At 37.6% G+C, this 19,884-nt stretch overlaps 1 protein-coding gene across 11 annotated transcripts in view; it reads left to right on the top strand.

The window, feature by feature from the left end:
• The window catches only part of LOC129731829 (tyrosine-protein kinase Btk29A), a 202,174-nt gene that overhangs the window by 149,074 nt on the left and 33,216 nt on the right, over positions 1-19,884 (top strand). Inside the window, exons 1-2 of one of the 11 annotated variants that reach the window (XM_055692175.1) lie at positions 4,351-4,607; positions 12,930-12,975. The exons of 8 other annotated variants lie outside the window; for them this stretch is intronic. In XM_055692175.1, coding sequence (XP_055548150.1) covers positions 4,575-4,607; positions 12,930-12,975 — 79 coding nt within the window. In that variant the 5' untranslated portion in view covers positions 4,351-4,574. Of the gene's footprint in view, positions 1-3,695; positions 4,608-12,929; positions 12,976-19,884 lie in introns of those variants that run through there. 2 more of the 11 variants (XM_055692172.1, XM_055692173.1) reach the window with 2 other exon arrangements.

Raw genomic sequence — 19,884 nt, 5'->3', positions numbered from 1 at the left:
TTAATTATTTTCAATTTCAATACATTTTCAAAGTTACGTTATATCGAGGTAAAAGTTACGTTATATCGAGTTTGCCTTATATCGAGGTATGACTTTATACGCATACAGTCTCTATTTGGTTTTGGTTAAATTTTTTTTTAGAGACTGTTTGTTGGATTGGTGTGATGTTTTTAAAAAAGCTGTAGAAAATTGTTTTGTCTTTCCAAAGAAACTTGGCTAAATGAACCGATAGTGGCGTACTCGCCAGATTAACTCAATTTATGCAAAAACTCGAGGCATTATTAGAAAACTTCCATCGAAAACCTTTTGTCCAGCCAGCCTGCATCACAAACATTCATAAATTCCGATTTATGTTAAAAGTAATTGAATTATTCTGACGGGTGGTCCACTATTGGTTAAAAAAGGAAAGAGGTCCACTATAAATTATTTTTCCCTGTGCACTGTGGAAAAAAAATAAGGAAAAACAATTATAAAAAAACTTTCAATTTTTTTACGGATTTGAACTTTTTTACGAAAACTGCAAAATGATACCTAAATATCGATGGCTGTTCGAGGATGAAGAAATCAAAACTAAAAATGACAAAGTTCTCTCAAAAAACAGAAAGTTTGTGTGCAAATCCGGGACCGCCTGGTTAAATTAGACCTTCATAAGGTTGTTTGTTACATTACTTGCATTATTGTATTCGAGGATGATCACAACGGACAAATTTGAAGCAAACATGTCTGTTTCAATAATTATTTGAATGATAAACAATAAGACTATCTTGTATCAATATGTTTATGTCAATACATAAGTTATTTTCTTTGTTGGTCATTTTTTCCAGAAACAAGAAGTCGCCATCTCGGATTTCAAACTGGCGACTGATGTCGATTTATGGGCTCTGGGTATCATTTAGGTTCTAGAAATAACCATATTTACCACCCAATATGGTTATTTCTAGAATCGACACCATTCGTCAGTTTGAAATTCAAGATGGCGATTTGGTCGTTTTCGAAAAACGGAAGTCGCCAACTAGGATTTAAAAATGGCGTCTAGATTTAATTTCTGGTCTTAGGGCATCATTACGATTCCAGGATAACTATTGGCTGTTTTCCAGAAACTGGAAGTTGCCACCTCGGATTTCAAAATGACGTCTGGGTCGATTTTTGTCTTCTGTGAATCATCCTTATCACGGAAATACCCATATTCAGTGATAGCTTGTCATTTCCGGAAATCGGATGTCGCCATCTTGGGCTTCATAATAGTGTCAAAAGTTGATTTTTGACCTCTGAGCATCATTTCGGTTTCAAAACTATCCATGTTGGGTGAGATTCGGTCATATTGGGCTGTTTTCTGTAAACCGGATGTTACACCATCTTGAATTTTAAAATGGTATCTAAGGGTGATTTTCAGTCCCTGGGCATGTTCTCGTTTCCGGAAATACTTGTCTTTTCTGATTCTGATTGGTCGAAATCTGTGTTTGAAACAAGCCCCAACATATTTCAATGGTTGAAATAGTATTATAAAATCACAATTTTCCGCATTTTGGTGGATGTTTTACTGATTTTCCAATCGAATACTGCAAGGACGAAGAAAATCCGTTAAAAAGTAACTGAGTTATAAGCATTTGAAATTTGATAGTTTTTGTAACGATCGTTGTTTTCGGTATTCCAATTTTCACCACAATTCCCAATACGTTGCCGTAAGACGTAATTCTACGTCAAAAATGATATTAATTCGTCAAGTAATTTCAGCATAACGGAACTCTTCCATCAAAGTGTTCGGTTCTGTGTTCGCGGTGAACACTGACTGAATGTCTCGATCACATGTAGGCTACTATTCTCTGTCTAGGTTTTTCTTCATCTATTATTCTCTGTGTAGGTATGAGGACACATTCTCTCTCAGTCAGAAACATAACTACACAAGGCTATATGAGTAGTTGCTCGAGGTGTGTTAGGAACGGGAAGTAATAATAGAGGGTGCTACGATCAGGGTTGATATTTGTTGACACTCTTGAGTGAAAGTGAAAAAAAGCATCCATAAACGTTATTTTTTTCAATCCTTCCAGAGTTCTCCTTTCCCGCTTTTTGCATGAAAGTGAACTGTCAAAACACCTCATTATATTTCATGCGATGAAAGCAAGACAACAGAAATGATTAATAATACTAATGAAGTGGTATTTTACAACATTTATTTGAGTGCAAGTTGTAAACGTCGTAGCTTGCATACAAACTTTCATCAAAGATATTCCTTGTTTTTCGTCTCAGTGTTACTTATTTTTCGTAAATTGAGGTGCTCGGGTATATTGGCTAATGATTAGAGTATATTTCAAGATGTATTTTGCATGTCGTGGATTCAAATATTTATAAAAAATTGTTGTACTTTTAGAAATTTTGACGTTGGAAAACTACATCCATTTTGCTTTTCATTTTAGATATTAATTGAAAAAAATCACCTTTTTCTGCATAAATCAAAAATTACTCTTGAAGTACAATTATAAGTTTTCCCCCGTGGAAAAAATACAAATAATCTGACAGTAGAAGTCAAACTTTAAAGGGTCACAATCCTTCAGATATTGCGTCTACAATCGGCACATCATCAGCCTGCCTTCGAGTAATGACGCTTTCGCATCATTGAACCCCTCGTTATGCTGAGACCTAGATGTCTTCCTAGCTAAATAATACACTCGGCCAACAAAAATTCAACCCGGGCCCTTCTCGGCTCCCGCTAAGTAGGCACGCCGTGAATCGTCGTGTCTCTGCAGCGGATTTTTTCCGCTTCTTTTTCTCATACACAAATAGCTCTCACGACTACCATGCACAAGACGTCAAAAGCAGCGCAAGACTTTTAATGCCGATCCCTCGCACTAGTACTGACTTGAAGAGTCCATTCATGCTCTCAGCAGAGTGCCACAGCTTTTGCTGCGCTATGATTGTCGAGCCCATACACTACAATAGTAATAGGAGAGGAAGCTCGACCAAAATACAAAGAGCTACGCTTTTCACGAGTAGTCGTCCGATGCGGTTTTCCGTTCCATCGCGAAAAAAGGTGCTTTTCAAAAAGGCCGAGACCCGGCCTGTGAATAGGTACCTGTGTGTATCTGCAAGCGATTTTTTTGTACAGCTCAATACTGCTAGTTTGCGGACTCGCATCGCATTACTCTCGCTCGCCTCCCGATGGTGTGGTGGTAAATGAGGTCCGCGAAGAGCTAGGGTAAATGTAGCTGAAGTGTTTGGCAGGGGGTTTGATTTGCGCTAGAAACATTGCTTGACCAGGGTTGAAGTTGGTTGGGTAATTGTTTTGATTCATAGTAATAAAAATAATAATAATAAAAAGTTACTATCTGTTCGCTGTAGAATTAGTAGTAACCTGTAGGTGATTGCAGTTCGGACTTCGAAATTTAATCCTGTTGCTTGTGAAAATTATTAGTTAGGAAGAAACACAACGAAACAAAAACAAAATATATTTACATTGGTGAACAACGTTCCGCGTCGTGCGGACGCTCCACATTGCAGATTGAACCTATACAGAGCGTCGGTAGTAGCCTGCAATTTGCTTCAGGTTTTTTTTTGAAAAATAAAACCGTTTTCCTCTATGGCCTCCAGTCGTTACCGAGCTGTTGTTGGTGGTCTTCGGCATCAGGTGGGAAGTGGGTGAAATACACAGCGCTGATTCCGCTAGGCTGTGTAGCTCTGCAAAAGCGAAAGTAGTCTCGAACAAGCGATCTCATCGACTGGTACGGTGTGTGTGGTGCCTTAATCGCCTCGGTGAGCTCGGTGTTGTGATCCCGGCAGCACGACTCCAGAACCCGGATAGAAATCGAAGGAGTGAAAGGAATCACGCTTACCATCGAGAATTAGTTTGACCCTGTTGGATCAAGTTGTGGCAGCGAATTGCTCTTCAAAGGCGCCCCAAACCAGTGCATTACAGTGCTTTATGTGGTTAATTTAGTGATGATGTTGTTAGTGTCGAAGATCAAGTTCTAACCTCTTCACAACTTCCATGATCTCAATGGTTTACTTCCTCAATTTGCGAAAATTGGCTTAATTGGGCGAAAAATAGAAGAGGAGTGAAAAAGTGTACCTAAAACCTGGTTTTTTGTTGCTTCTCACAGCGGCAAAAGGATGATCCATGCATTGATCGTGTGACTTGCTGATTCCTATAGTTTGTCGAAAAACACTGACCGTCCACCGATTAGTACCGCAGAAACCCTAATCAATTTTATGTTACGCGCGTTTCTTTGCAAGCCACCTTTCGTGTCCCGGAGCGCTTATGATAAATGAAGTGAAACTTAATCAGTGTATGTGTGTGTGTTTCAGTTACGGAGAATGAAATTTGCTCGAAAATGGTTATTACTTCCTTATGAAGTAATTTCTACCAACTGAAATTTGTTCCGTACAAGCTGTGCTGTTTCTTTGCTGTGCTTCCTTCTGTGTACCGACGTGGTTTGCTTTTTCTTCGTGTCCCGACTGTCGACGTTCGAACGACGAGTAACAATAAAATTTCAATCGCTCACCGGATTGACGTCGGCCAACAACATCACGGCCTGGTTGCAGTTTCAGGGGCCTACTTTTCGGGATCTGCTTCTCCCCGGATGCAATGGTGCTACTGGCTGGTTCGAGAATTGGTAATTATGGCTGCACTTTATATTGCAATTTCAGTCGTTTATTGCAGTTATTATAATGTATATTTAATATGAGTTTACGTTCTAACTGAATTGGACTGGTAGCCTTGTCTCTGTAATTGGAACAACAGGTGAAGGCTGGCTTCTTTTTTCGCATGTGAAATGGAAAAGTGTGTTAAAAAAACTTGTTTTTATTATGGCTCCACGTATCGAATATCTGGTTCGACAAACTTCATAGTGCATAATATGAAAATTAAACTTTTATTATTATCGCGCTATGTTACCCTTTATTATAAACCAGTTGCCGAGCTTCAAAATATTTGTAGCCGGTTAAGGTTATCGCATGAGCGTTATCGAACAAAAAAGGTTATTCTATAGTGTTAATTGAAGTAACTATCGTATTAACTTTTATTTTTCCACTTTATAATTTTTGACATTCACACCTTTCTCAAAACATTTTCGACATTTTAATCGCATTACGTCACTGCCTCTGTTTTGTTTGTTAATACTATAACTCCATGAGAAATAGGGCAACCATTTTAATCGACCATTTTTGATCTGGCTGAAATTTCGCACAGAAGTGGCCAAAGATGTCATTTAGGACAGTTAGTATTTTTTTTTTGAATATATGATTAAATCCAAGATATAATGGAATCAGAAAAAAAAATGTTCTGTTCATTTTGCTTTGTTGTTTTAGAATAAATAAGAAGAACTTTATATTTGTCTGTTTTGCTTTTTTTGTATTTTATCATTTTAATTTATTTTTAATTTATTTCATTTAACTTTTAATTTATTAAATTTTTTCATTTCTTTTTTTTAACCTTTAAAAATAATTTTAAATTTTTTCTATAAATTTTTCGATCTTTAAAATATTTTTTTTTATTTGCGACACTCTCTCCTTTTGTATACTGAAAATTTTCTGTATATAACGCTTTGTCAGAAAGGCCCCTCTCTTTTTCTTCAGAAGCGTTACTTATTTTATGGACGTTCTTTTACGACATTCCAGCTTTAGATAAGTCATATTGGAAATAGAAAAAAAAACACATTATAGTTAATCGAGTCCGGAATTATATATAATCGGACCCAGGAATGACTCGTAGCTTTGAAACCGCCTGTTCAATTATAAATTCAGAAAATCACTGTTCGAGGAAGTGTCCGCGTAAAAAAAGCATTTTATTCTCCTTGTTGCTATGATAAAATAAAAGTTGAAACATTCAGCTTTCATTTAATCTTTACAATACTTTATACAATTTTTGTCTGACGCCCCCATGTGCAATGCACAGGTTGCACCTATGGACGAGTCGTCCCTGATGGAATCATATATAATCGAGTTCCACTCGATTACAGGTATCTACCTCTAAAAGATAATTTTCATGGAACCAACAACAAAAATTTAGCCTAACATTGATGTTTGTCTGATCTTGATGAAATGAACACCAATAGTTCAGTTTTGTAAAAAAATTAACAAAAACGAAGAAATAAACAAAAAATAAAAAAAGCAAAAAAAGTCAATAAAAAAACAAAAAATAAATAAATAAAAAACCAAAAAAAAAAATAAACAGAAAAATAAAAAAAAGAATAAGAACAAGAGAAAAATGAAAAAAAGGTCGGTATGATGGTTTTCGCGATGTTGTAGACAGTAATTTTATCTTTCTTATAAAAATATAACCCGTAAGACGAAAAAAAAAAACAATTGTAAGAAAAGACACAGAAAAATATTTTTATAAGTTGAATACCTGTAAAATTCGTATAAAATTTGTGCTTGGAATTATCTATGTTTAAAACTGTATGTGGAATGAAAATGAGAGAACCGACAAGATATGATTTTGACCGATTTTCACTTTCAGACAGAGATGCTTTTTACGAAGCATCGATAGGGCGTATCTCTAAGTTGAATATTCTTTTGTTTAGAAATCAATAATAATTCTACATTTAGATTGCGCCTCGATCATCTTAAAAAAAAATAAAAGTTTCATCTTTTATAAAAAATAGGGTTTATATCACTCCTTTTTCCAATTTTTGGAACTCAATCTATTTTCTCACGAACAATAGAAAAAGATAGTTAAAAATCGATATTGAACAACTTTCCTCCGAATTCATAATTTTCAATTTTAGTGTTTTTTTGGGACGTTTCTGACATTCCATTGCTCAAACGTCGTTTGAATGATTTTCAAGAAATTTTCTTAAATATCTCTGATGAAATTTTGATACTAATTCTCAAATGATTTTTATTCAATTTTCCTATACTTCTTTAACCATTACGCAGAATAGGGTATCGACTCTGATTGACTTATTTAGGTTTTTTTTTTCAATTTTTATGCTTTTTCATGTCTGTTTTTCAGTTTATTCAGAATTTCGAGATATTTACAACAATTTACGCGTTTTCTTATTAATGATTTTTTTCTATAAATCCATTCTTTTCAATTTTTCAATGCTTGTTTTCGGAAAGTTTTCAATTTACAATTATTTCACATGAGATTTCTGTGAATTTCTTTTACATACGAAACTCGACCTTCTGTTCGATTATACACAGACTTCGCAGGAAACTGTTTGTTGTACAGGACAATTTCGGGGCTGGTGCTACGATCCTACTGGGCTGGAATTAGAAGGTCTGAAGTTCTTTTATATTTAAATAAATTAATAAATAAATGAAAAAATGAATAAAAAATAAAGAAATATGTAAACCTTGAGTGTGCATTTCTATTGCCTGCGACGTTTCGATCGCATTTCGCAGGCTTCTTCAGGCTTGAAAAATGGATATGTTTTGTCTGAACATAATTAAATCTTGAAAAAAAAAAGGTTAACTTTAAAGTCGAAATCCGGAAATGAAATTTACAACAATTTACGCGTTCTCTTACCAATGATATTTTTCAATAATCCATTTTTTTTAATTTTCCAATGCTTTTTTTCGTAAAGTCTTTAAGTTTTGATTATTTTACATGAGATTTCTGTGAAGTTATTTTATATTAATCTTTGAAGTAATTGTGCCTGCGAATAAATAACTTTTCAATAGTTCTTTAATGTTGCAAAATTCGTCTCCTGTAACGTATTGATTATTTTTGCAGGATTATTTTGAAATGCTTCGAAGGATTTTTTAAAATTATTTTCGTCAACATGGCTATTTGATAATTTGTAAATTATATGAAATGTTTTGTAGTTTTTTTTTCTTCACAATGTTTTGTAGTTGTATTATTCGAAAAAAAAATTTACGTGTCATCCATAACTTCTGTGAAATTTTCATGAGGAATTCATGGCATTTCACTATAATTCCTCCGTATAAAAAAACTGGCCAGAGGGACACACGATGGAAACCTCTCCAGGAAATTAGTAATGGCGATACCAGGAGAATAAGGCTCGGTATAGTAGATTATAAGATAAGGTCGAAAATATACACATAAGCACGGATAAATATTAAGTATGTCCTCCGAATAGTTGTATTACTAATAATACAGCAATTCCATGCAAAAAAGCCCGGTCGCAAATGTTTTTTGCTCCGATCATGCCCATACTCACTATTGTTGTTCTTAATCGAAAACAATTAGATTCGTATTTTTTGTTTGACCGTCAGGGAGACACTTTCTGTCATAGGTGTTGCCCAAAAAAATCAACTTTCAAAATTTTTAATTTTCAAAAATTTATTATTTCTGAGCCGGGTAACCGGCTCTGAATGTTTTGGTATCAAATTGAAAGTAATTATTGATCTTTTAGACGAAAAATTTGAACTGTACTTCAAATAACAGAAACTATATAAAGGTTATGATACAAAACGTTTTTTGCCGGCATTGAGATCCAAGAGACCCTCTCGTTTGTTTTTTTTGGACTCCTGAAAAAGAGAATTACATAAAGTACCAACTTTCCACAGAGGTATATTGGTTTTGTTTTAGGTTTTTATTTTTAATCTCTAATATTCACCATAACTACCATGCGCCTCCATTGGAAAAAGTTAATGCAGTGCAAAAATGTCAAACGATAGGAGCTCTTAGGTGTTGAACCTTCCATACGGAAAATGCGGTTTATATCATGATACTGCATTGCAGTAGCTTTTCAAATGGAGACGCATGGTGATTATGGTAAATCTAAAGGATTAAAAAAGTTGTATCTCCAAAGTAAAAAATATACACCTGTGAAAATTTTAGAAAAGAAAAAAATAAAAAAGATCTATCGGAAATTTCTTCACTCCGAATATACCCCTAATCACTAGAGTTGTTCTTCATCGAAAAGATTTAAACCGTTTTTTTAATTTGATTGTTAGGGTAACACTTTCTGTCATAGGTGCTTCCTAAAAATTCGACGCTTTTCGAAAATTCAATTTTCAAAAATTTGTAACTTTTGTACCATTTAACTGATTTTGAATCTTTTGACATCAAATTGCAGATTAGTGTTGGATCTTTCAAGGGTAAGTATCACATTGTAATTTAAATAACAAAAACCATATAAAAAATATGATCAAATCGTTTTTTACCGTTATGTGAGGGTTGAGATCCAGGAGAGGGTCTCCGTTCGATTCCGATCGTTTGATTTTTTTTGGATTCCTCAAAACATAAAATACCAACTTTCCATGGAGGTATATTGGTTTAGTTTCGAAATAAAGTTTTTAGTCTTTTTTTTTACCATAGCCACCATGCGTCTCCATTGGGAAAAGCTACTGTAATGCAGAAATATCAAACGATAGAGTCTCCTGAAACCTTTCATACGGCAAAATGCGGTTTATATTATGATACTGATGCAATTTTTTTTTTGCAATGGAGACGAATGGTGGCATGTTGTGTGCATTGCAGTGCCTAATTCAGTGATAAAGCAAAGCAAAGCTTTGGTGCTACATTCCGACTCGGAACTTGACCTTCTGTTTACTATACACAGACTTCGTAGCCAACTGTTGAATGTACAGGACAATCGCGGGGCTAGCGCTAGCTTTTCTCAGTGGAGACGCATGGTGGTTATAATGGACTTAAAGATTTGAAAAATACTACCTTCAAAATTGGAAAATGTATCTCCCAGATGGTCTCGAGGTACATTGCTGGCCTAACATGCTGGCGTCGTAGGTTCGAGTCTCGGCTCGGGAGAAACTGTTGGTGTCAGTAGGATCGTAGCGCTAGCCCCGCAATTGTCCTGTACACTAAACAGTTAGCTGCGAAGTCTGTGTATAAATAAACAGAAGGTCAAGTTACGAATCGGAATGTAGCACCAAGGCTTTGCTTTGCTTTATCTCCGTGAAAATTGAGAAGTGCTATGCTTATTTTTTATCCGTGCTTGTGTGAAATATGATTTTACTCTTCCTTTCACATGCTTACTGCTCTACTATACAAAGCCTTCTGCCAAAAATCGCCATTTGGAATTTTCTGGAGAAGTTTCGTTGGGCGTTCTTCTGGCCAGTTTATTAAAAGAGTGACCTATGTTTGCCTTGTTACTTCTGCCGAATATCGGCACTTATAAATTCCCTGAAAAAGTTTGCATCCTTCTGGCTTTGTTTATTCATAAGAGGAACTTATTTATTTTCTTAAAAGGACGTTACATTAATGTATTGTAGAATTCAGCGTAGAGGAAAGATAAATGATTGGGAATCCTTGGCATAAACCTATGCTTAAGTTCTTTTTGACATCGAAAGGTCTGATTCCACTGAGATTCAAACCCATAACCATCCGCTTGAAGAAGGTGGACTCTGTTACATTGCGGTTACTCAGCTCCCCCGTCGCAGTGATTAGTCCATGCAAGAAAAATGCAGTTTTTTGTTGTTTGAAGTTTTCAGATCTAATTTAACGTATTTTTCTGTTTCACCAATGCGCTATTAATGCCAAGATTCAAACAAGGACGCTTCTTCTCTAGAAGTGAGCTTTTGCATACTGTTCCAAATTTGCTCAAACTATTATATATTTTCTGTTCAACTTCATCTTCTAACTTTCCAAAGAAATTATAATAGAACACCATTCATTCGCAGACTCTTAAAAAATGTTTATTGAAATTCTGTCAGGAATCTATGTAATTTCTCCCTACTAAACATGCACATTATTTTTTTTTTTTATTCTCGCTTATTTTCCGTCGGTCTAGTTCCGCCACTGTTGTGGCCAATCACCGACGCCCAGGGAGGCGACTCCACACCCAGGACCCTAACTCACGACCCGTTTAATAACGGACCGGCGCCAACGGCTTTACTTCCTCATGCGATGGAAGGCGTGATCCCAGAGATTTTTCGCCTCAGAAAATCTCCCGGTGTCGGCTAGGATTGAATCTAGACCAGTTTGGGTTGGTTGTGAGTGGATCACGCCACCTCACAACCATCGACACCTATGTCGGCGGTGGGATTCGAACCCAGGCGTCGAGCGTGGTTGGCGGAGACGTTACCAACCACACTAGGCCCCCGCTATGCACATTATTACCAACGATACTTCTATGTATGTCATCGCACTGGCAAAGCTGCACTTTCCCACAGCCTAGGGCAGATCGCGAAATTGTCGACTGTCAAATGTCAACTTGTCTCCCATTAGCTGCGAGTGCGACCTTTGTTTTTTCCCTTTACTTGAACCGCGCGCCGGCAGCCGAGCCACGTACAAAATGGACAAAGTACCCAGCAACTAACTAGAGCCCGGCAGAACCGCGTAGCGCCAAATGGCGTGAGTTTGGGAGACAATGGCCGCATCTGGCGGTACTACCCTTTACCCTGCCATTAACAAAAGAAGTTTTCAATTACTTCGATGCTCTCGGGTTACTACATCATCGCAGAGACAGCGGCAGCCGCGGCACCACAAGCCGAGCGCTTGACTCCGGAGCCAGTCAACCAAGTAAGACCCCATACGCTCCGAGGTCTGTCTCAATGCAACCTGCTGCCGGTACTATTGCTGCATATACACAGTTTCGAACGGCAGAGGAGATTGCAATGAAATCAAGTTTCGTCTGCCTACCGAGCCCCGGCACTGCTCTTGCCTGTCTGCCCGTCTTGTTCACCTTGCTGGACGTCATCGTGCGACACGGTTCTAAGCGAGTTGGTACATATCCAAACCAAAAACCCAAGAATGGAAATCGAAATCACGAACTAACCTTTTGTTTTTCTGCTCCTCCATCACCGGTCTTCGCTGCGCGTCTAGCTCTAAGGTGGTGTGTGCACCGTATACACACATACAGCGAGACCTGCACCGAAACACTCGTAAATACGGTACCAATAATTAAGCCGCTTGTTACATTACAGGTGAGACAGTCTCGTTTCTTGTTTCCAATGAATACTCAGGCTGATCTATGGAGAATCGCAGAGGTTCAAATAGGTTAGTTCATCAATGGCTGTTTGGGGCGCCTGACAAACCCAAGGTAAAGTTGGTTTGGCACGATGTATGAGGAAATCGTTCATGCAGTTGTATACTACCCACATAAGCCGAAGGGAACATTGGTTGGCCCCTCGGTTTGAACTCGACTTAAGGTGCAACGTGTGGATGGGTTAATAATTTAAAATAAAATTTAATCTCCGTTAAGTAAGATTTTCAATTCTCCTTTACATTATGTCTGTTTGAATAAATAGACACGGATTTTTTCGCCCATCATAATTCCACCTGTTCTAATGTTTTCATCTCGAATCAAAACCAACATTGGCACACGTATTCTAACTGTGTCATCAAGGCGCGATCTACTGGCCGCGAGTGTTATTTTCTCACGATTTTCAATGCTGTTCCTTTGGTGCCGTCTCCTCATGCTATTAATGTCAATATTGTATATTGCTTCTGCTGCTGATGGAAACTGTTTTCGCGAATTTACAGCTCGTTAAAAGCTGCTAGAACAGCTTTATTTTATGTAATTTTTTGCGGCTGCTATATTAGGGACGCAGTCCGTCATTGGATGGGGGGCTTTTGCCATAATTAACGTCATCCTAGCTAGCAAGCTAGCTAGCTCGAAACAGGCACAACTGCGGTGCTGTTCTACAGCGGTGAAGCTAACTTTTTTTTTGCTGTCATAGTAAAGTTTTGAAACGGCTGTACAATCGACGAAAACACTTTTTGACGGGTTAACCTACTGACTGACGTTTGTGCCTGTCCTGACTGAGCTGCTACGGATAGTTTTTGATACTTGTTGAAACGACAGCTTTAAAAGTTTCAACATATACGGCGCACCGATTTCAGTCACGTGCAAATGTTCACGAGCTTCTGTTTGCTTCTGTTTTGTATTTATGTTCGAAAAGTAACACTAACACTGATAAAAATCTTTATATTGCGGAGCGCTGCTGAACGCTGCTAAATCCTTTTCGGCATGGCGCAGATAAAAACATTATATTTAATTCCTTTAAGTCCGAAAATTCCTACAGTTCAATATTCTTCTACTAATTCTACTTTTTCTTTTTATTTCCAGGTAAGCTTTCACCACAAATTATATTTCGCACAACAAAATGAATACTGTAAGTAACAACTCCTAAAAATTTCTTCCTGACGGTATTACATTTCTCTGACTCTGTTTTGAAATCAAAAAGGGCCTTTCGTATTAGTATTAGTAGTAGTGATTGCTCAAATTATGAAGCGACTAACGTTATTAATCCTTTTTAAACAAAAAAAAAAAAACAAAAGGCATTACGCTACGTAACTGTGGCTGATAAAAACCATAACAATACCTCAACCGGTCACAATGACGTAACACTGAGCAACTCGATATGCACACGGTGTAGTTCATTAACCGCCTTTTAAAAGTAGGCTACAGATTAAGTCCTCCGCAGATTTGCATCGCTTGTAATCGATCCTGAGGAGCTGCACGGAAGCTCCGAAGAGCGGGCATTGAAGGGTTTCAGAAATTGCCCAACGCCTGTAAACAAACTGCCGGGCGGGGTAAGTGCAAGGGGTCGACGATGATGATAATGGGCTTAAGCGTTGTGCCAATAGTTGCAGCTCTGATGGGAAATGAATGTTAAGGGTCATTTAGTCCTACACACGTTGCATCCTCTCTTTCATTTTCAAAGCAGATTCATAACGCATGGTAGCCGATCTGCGATCGCAGATTACTCGACGCGCGCAGGTTGAGCCTGCAGATTTGTATTTTCTTCATTATACGCGTTAATGATGCAATCGAGGTACGTCTTAGGTTGTTAAGTACGTCTACGTGTTTGTTGAAGAAGGATTGTCCGTTTTAGAGGTTAAATATTTTATGCATTACCGAGACCCTGATTATTATTATTTCTAAATGCCGATTCGAAAATATTTTGTAAGTGATTTTACATCGCAATTCTAGCTTAATGTAGAATGCTTTATAATGAATGCTTCAATCATAAATAAAATGCATTGAACTAGGAATTCACTTTCGTTCATACCGAACATAAGATTCATTAGAGTCATACTACTTCCGATTTTGTACCTGAACAAACGAAGCCAACTAACTGTAGCGATCATTATCGGCAGCATAATAACCAGTCAAGATCTACCCCCAGATTGCACTAATGGGTTAAGATCGAGCTTTTCGATCTAATTAAGAAATTACAGCTTTTACAGAAGCAAATTGTGTCGGCGATCCGTCACATCATCATCGTACGCGCAAGCACAATTACCTACCCTCCGTGTAGCAACTGCAATCAAAGTGCTACCCTATTCTGTTGATTTATCTAGCGATCGCTACACTTCTTCGTCGAATGCTGCGGCAGGAATCTTAATTTGGGTGATTTTTGGTAATTTTAGCTGAACATTAACATGCGTAGCTCTTTGTACTCTGAGCGAATAGTACAAATTTTGACAAAGCTTTCAAAATCTCCTGCTTGTGGGATGAATTTCAAAAGTGCATCGGTACCTTTGTTGCGCGCATTGAAAGGGAAACTTTTATTTTCTACTTCCTCACCTCCACCCCTCCATGGCTAGCGCTATTCAATGGTAATCGGGTGGTTTTGCGGTTTGATGTTCGCTGGAATTGTCTGGGCTTCTGAAGAAAGGCCTTTTGATGATGAATATTGTTTCTCAGCCCTTGAACCAAGCACGTGCCGTCGGTGGTTGCGTGACTGTATTATGTATTGTTTGGAAATAGAAAATTTTTGACGCCTTATTTTGAAACATTAGCTTATCGTAGTGTTAAGAATAGAATTTTAATGGTTCAGTTCGACAGGACAATCTCAACAGCGCGTTATCAATTGGTTAAGGTAGATTGTGTTGTTTTTCGGATACTGGCATATGTTACCCCGAGAAGACTAATAAATCTGGTAAGGCTTCAACTTGGTATTCCTAAACTGGTAGTTAGATACTCTCCTATCATAAGATTTCAGTCGCTAAACTAGTTTGTTCTCGAGTCGTTTCACAGTAAATGACAGAGAAACAAATAAAACTAGTTGACCTTCTCCGTCAGGTCGAAAGTATACTTTATTTGATATATCATACTTCACCATTTTCATGCAACAATTTCTGCTGTGTTAATCCGGCTGTCTACCCTTCTAGTGCCCAAGCCCACCGTTCGGCAGGCTTTCGCAAAATCACTATAAACCTAAAAAAACCTTTTTTAAAAATTTATCAAGATTCACAGTGATTTTATCAATGCTCGTCGAATAGCGGGCCTTATAGTTGGCTCCGTAAAACATTAATTTGTATTGTGTCGTGTCAAATAAATGTTGTGTGAACAAAAAAAAAAAATTGTGGGTTTGGGCACTAGGGTTTTATCCTTTTTAACACATTACTGAAACATTGTGGACGCATTTTCAAAATATTTTTGACACGTTTTGGATATATTTTCAATGCGTTGTTGACACACTTTTAATAAATGTTTGACACGTTAACAATGTTTTTTTTTAAACATCTTAGGTGCGTAACAAAGTTTTTGCTATTCATCAATAGCAGGCGCCAGCAATAAGTGCTGGTCGATTTTGACAGATCGATTTCGACGATTCTGACGTGATGAACCAAGCTATGCTGAACAAACCGCTTTGGCACATCAGTGATTTTCTGATTTTGTGCCAAATAATCGATATTTGTGGAAAGAGTATTTTTCTCGTTTCATTCAAAGAAAACGGTGACTGAAGCGAGAGTTAAGAAGTTGAAGAGGTTGTGTATGAGACATGACCGCAGGGTAACGTACAAAAGCTTATAATGCATTTTTTACAACAGATTGAGGAATACACTCGAGTGGGGTTATTGACAGTCTGAAAGCGGTAAATGTCAGCTATTTCAACTCTCTTTTCTCATTGTTTCCCTGAAACCGAAATTCACAATATTGGATTTAAAAAAAGTAATGAAGTCCATTTCTGGCTTCTGTTTATCATTTCAGGAACCCGAAAGTCACCATTTCGGATTTCAAAAGTTGGTCAGTCGGCTTTCTATCTCTGGGCATCACCCCGGTTCCATTTTAGGCTCAGTTTCAAAATAGTGTCTGGGATCGAATTCCAGTCTCTGGATATCTGGTTTCCGAAATACCCGTTTTGGCTGGTATCTGGACTTGATTCCAGTTCTGGTTGGTCGAAATTTGCATTCAAAACAAGGCACTACATTTTTCAATAGCACAATAGTTAGCATCAGAAAAGCAAGATTTTTCGCACTTTGGGGGACGCTTTGTAAATTTTCTAATCGATTGTTGCTAGAATAAAAACAAATTGGTGAAAACTTACTGGATTGTAAGCATTTGAAATTGGACATTTTTTCGTGACGCTCTCGATGTTTTTGGCATTTCAATTTGCACCCCTTATCCGAAATGTTGCTGTAAGACGTAATTCTACGTCAAAAAAGTTCACGGAAATGCAGCTTGAAGTGAAACAACTTGTCCACCGGTGTTGGATTGAAATCGAGGTAGCATTTTTTTTTGGAAGACCAATTTTTTTTTGCAGAGCTTGACGTAATTTGTGTACAACGCCTAAGCTGTCTAAACGGAACGAAACTATCACTATCGAACGGTATTGACTTCAACTGGTATGATTGAGCAGAGCACTACTGCGCGGAAAACGGCCACAATACGTGCAGAGGCACGATCAAAGTGATTCTACTACATAACAACGCTCGGCCTCACACTGTGAAAGTCGTTGAAACTTACATAGTAACGTTTATATGGAAAGTCCTATCTCACCCGCCATATTCCCAGATATTGCGACTTCCAATTATTACTTTTTCTATTCGATGGCACAAGGTCTGGCTGATCAGCAGTTCCGCTCACATGAAGACACCGAAAAATGACTTGATTCGTGAAAAGCCTCAAACGACGAGTATTGCTACTGTTACGGTATACTAATATTTATAACATATTTTCACTCATTTGTGATATATTTTTGAGATTATTTTTAATGATTGTTGCTACATTTTTGATACAAGTTCAATACATTATTGCAAAGTATTTGAATCTATTGTGTCACAACAGTATTGATATTGTTTTGATACATTGTATTGATACATTTGACAGAAATGTTTGCATATGTTAAACATGCAGTAAAATTCAACCCGACTTTTCAAAGCATATTTTATACACATTTGACGTCTTTTTGACATACTTTTGATGCTTTTGCGACACAAGTTCGACATATTTTTGTAGTTTTTATAATAAATTATTGCTTCAATTACGTTTTTGCTTCTGATTTTCTTTTACATATTTTTTTACAGGGTGTAACCGTAAAAGTGATTCACTTTATTTATGCCATAAAATTAAAACAGACAAATATTTCTTCTCTGGTTCTTTATTAATTATCATGGTGGATTAGTAAAGTTACAGTTGAATCTGTTCAATTCAAATCTTGCGTTTGAATTTGATTACAACCCGCAAACGCTTCTCAAATTTATCACAAGCCACATACACTTCGATCGGCATTTCATCCCAGATTTCCTCCAAACGTTTCTTGAAATTGTTTAAAGTCATGTGTTCTACTTCACCCAGCTTTCCTAGCATGTACCCCGAAATGTTGAAGTCCAATTGATTCAAATCGGGAGAGAATGCGGGCAATTCAGAGGGGCTGATAAAACACGGTAAAATTTCGTTGCATGACCATTGAACAACCAATGCCTGGTCTGGTGCTGAATGTTGGAAGCAGAAAATTTCTGTTTCTCCAAATAATTAATTGGTACAAAGCAGCAAATGGTCTTTGATGACATGTTGTAGATAGTAATCATTATTAATTTTCACACCCCTGTCGCTGTAATATCCTGCTTGAATTCAGATGTGAAAGCTTTCTTCTGATTTGTATGTCGCGCATTCCAACAAGTTACAAAATCTTAATTTGTTTTCTACTTGAATCTATTGCAATTTTCCTTTATCACTTACAAGTAAACTATAAACATGTGTCGCAATCAAAACAAACACGGCTGATTAACAGGGTAGGCCTCCCGATGCGAAAAGAGGCACTCAAATGTGTGTATCACTTTCACGGTGACACCCTGTAGATTTTTAATGAATTTTTATGTTTTTTTGGCACTATTTCGAGAGTTTGAAGATGTTTTTGTCATATTTTTGACAAGTTTTTTCCCACATTTTTGTCAATTTTTTAACTAGACTTTTTTAGCATTCAAAAACTTTTGGTTGAGTATAAAAACTATCTATGAATAGGTTGCAGGGAATTGAAAATGCTTTTCAAATGAAAAAAAAAAATAATATGAAAAAAAAAGTTTTTTTCGACTAACATCAATGAAAACAAACACTAAAAATTACAGTATGGATTAATATGTTTGACACTTGAAACAATATAGTTTTAGAATGTGTGCCTAAATACACAGACGTAGGCTTGGCGTAGGATTAAAGTGGGTGTTAAAATATGGTTTTGCAATACCAGGTTTGTCACTTTTTTTCTCAGAGAACCACTAGCGTGTAGAAGAATATTTCCACTGCAAAAACAACTGCTCTCACACTGGTGGGCAAAGCGACGCACTTGCTAGAAGAGAGCAACGAATTGTGTGTATCTGAGTAGCTTGCAAAAAAAAAACTGCGGCGGAATGTGAAATATCTCTCCAGAGAGATAATAAACTGGTGTGAGCTTTCCAACACGAAAAGACATTACACACGATAATTACACAACAGAGCTCACTGCAGTACTTTCATTGTGTGTCTCTTAAGCATGTATCAAATGAGGGAAGCATCTAGATAGTATATGTAAGTATTGTCCCAGCTTCAGCAGCGAGCGCTGTAGGGACCCCTGAACAACAGCCTCAGGGTCGGCTTACTAAGGAAATTTCGCGGTTCCAGGAAAATGCTTGTCTGAGTCTCTATGTACACAATTTTTATTACTAGCATTCGTCACCCACTTTCTTATTTCTAGTTAACCTTATTCACTTTCGTTCTACTCCGGGGCCCCGTTTCACCGTCAGCGCACAGTCACACCTTCTCGTTGCACCTGGTTCCTGCACACCCACGTTCTGTCCGGCGTCGTCTTGCGGCCTTTGCCGCCAAAATGACTCCTAATCGGCGTCCTCAGTCACCGGCGAAGGGTCCAATGGGATTCTCGGCGTACTCGTGTTTAATCCAAAACAGCGGGGTTCTGGGAAATAAGCGTTGCTTTTTTTAGCCTGATTGGCTAACTGGTGACGAGGCAATTGTTACGGGATAAGGAGAGTGCCTTACCTGCTGTTCACTATAGCCACACACTTTTTACTGTCTCCTTCGAGTCGCTTGTCTTCTTGGTTTCTAGTTGATTTTCCGCAGGTCGTGACCGTTCAATTCGGAATCTGGTTACTGAGTAAGTGTAGTGGCTACAGCAGGTCATTCCTCCTTGCCCTAAGACGTTGGCCTCGTCTAAATTTTCGCGCCAATAATCGCAGCCGCGCTTTTTCCCCATCTGTCATTTATATTTTCGCCTGCTCTATATTGGGTGCTGGTGTCTGGAAAACCGATGGGTGGTGGGCTGCGTGCTTCAGGGTGCGGTGGACTAACTCTGGCCTATCGGTGCGTGGGGGTGTGACAGCAACTCACGGCAAACCCTTCCTGTAGATCTTGCATTGCATTTCCAATGCCAGCGGTTCATAACTCTCAGCAATCCCTACCACCTTCATTGCTTAAGCTAGCAATGCTTACATATATTGCGTTTTTTGTTTTGAATCTCGAACCAAAAAAATCCAGGCGTCCGTCACGCATGTTTGAATGCTATCGAATTTACAGTGGTGGAAAAAATAATAGGTGTGAGCATTGCTTATAAAGTCATTTGCATTTTAACCTATCATCTGTCAAAATTCATGGAATTTTGTCCTTGAGCAAAAAAAACTTTCATTGATCAATATTTTTAGTGGAAAAAATAAGAGGTGTAAAGTGAACTATACATCGTGACGTGACTGTAATTACAATTTGCTTATTGAAAAATGTTGATTTACGGTTTTCTGTGAGTGGCAACAGTAAGTCTGTACTGATAAACTAACAATTCATAATTGATTGATACATTGATACAAAA

The sequence above is a fragment of the Wyeomyia smithii genome, chromosome 3, assembly GCF_029784165.1.
Source record: "Wyeomyia smithii strain HCP4-BCI-WySm-NY-G18 chromosome 3, ASM2978416v1, whole genome shotgun sequence".
NCBI classification, from domain to species: domain Eukaryota; kingdom Metazoa; phylum Arthropoda; class Insecta; order Diptera; family Culicidae; genus Wyeomyia; species Wyeomyia smithii.
The sequence above is the reverse complement of the archived record's forward strand: the minus strand, read 5'-3'. Positions and strand labels throughout refer to the sequence as shown.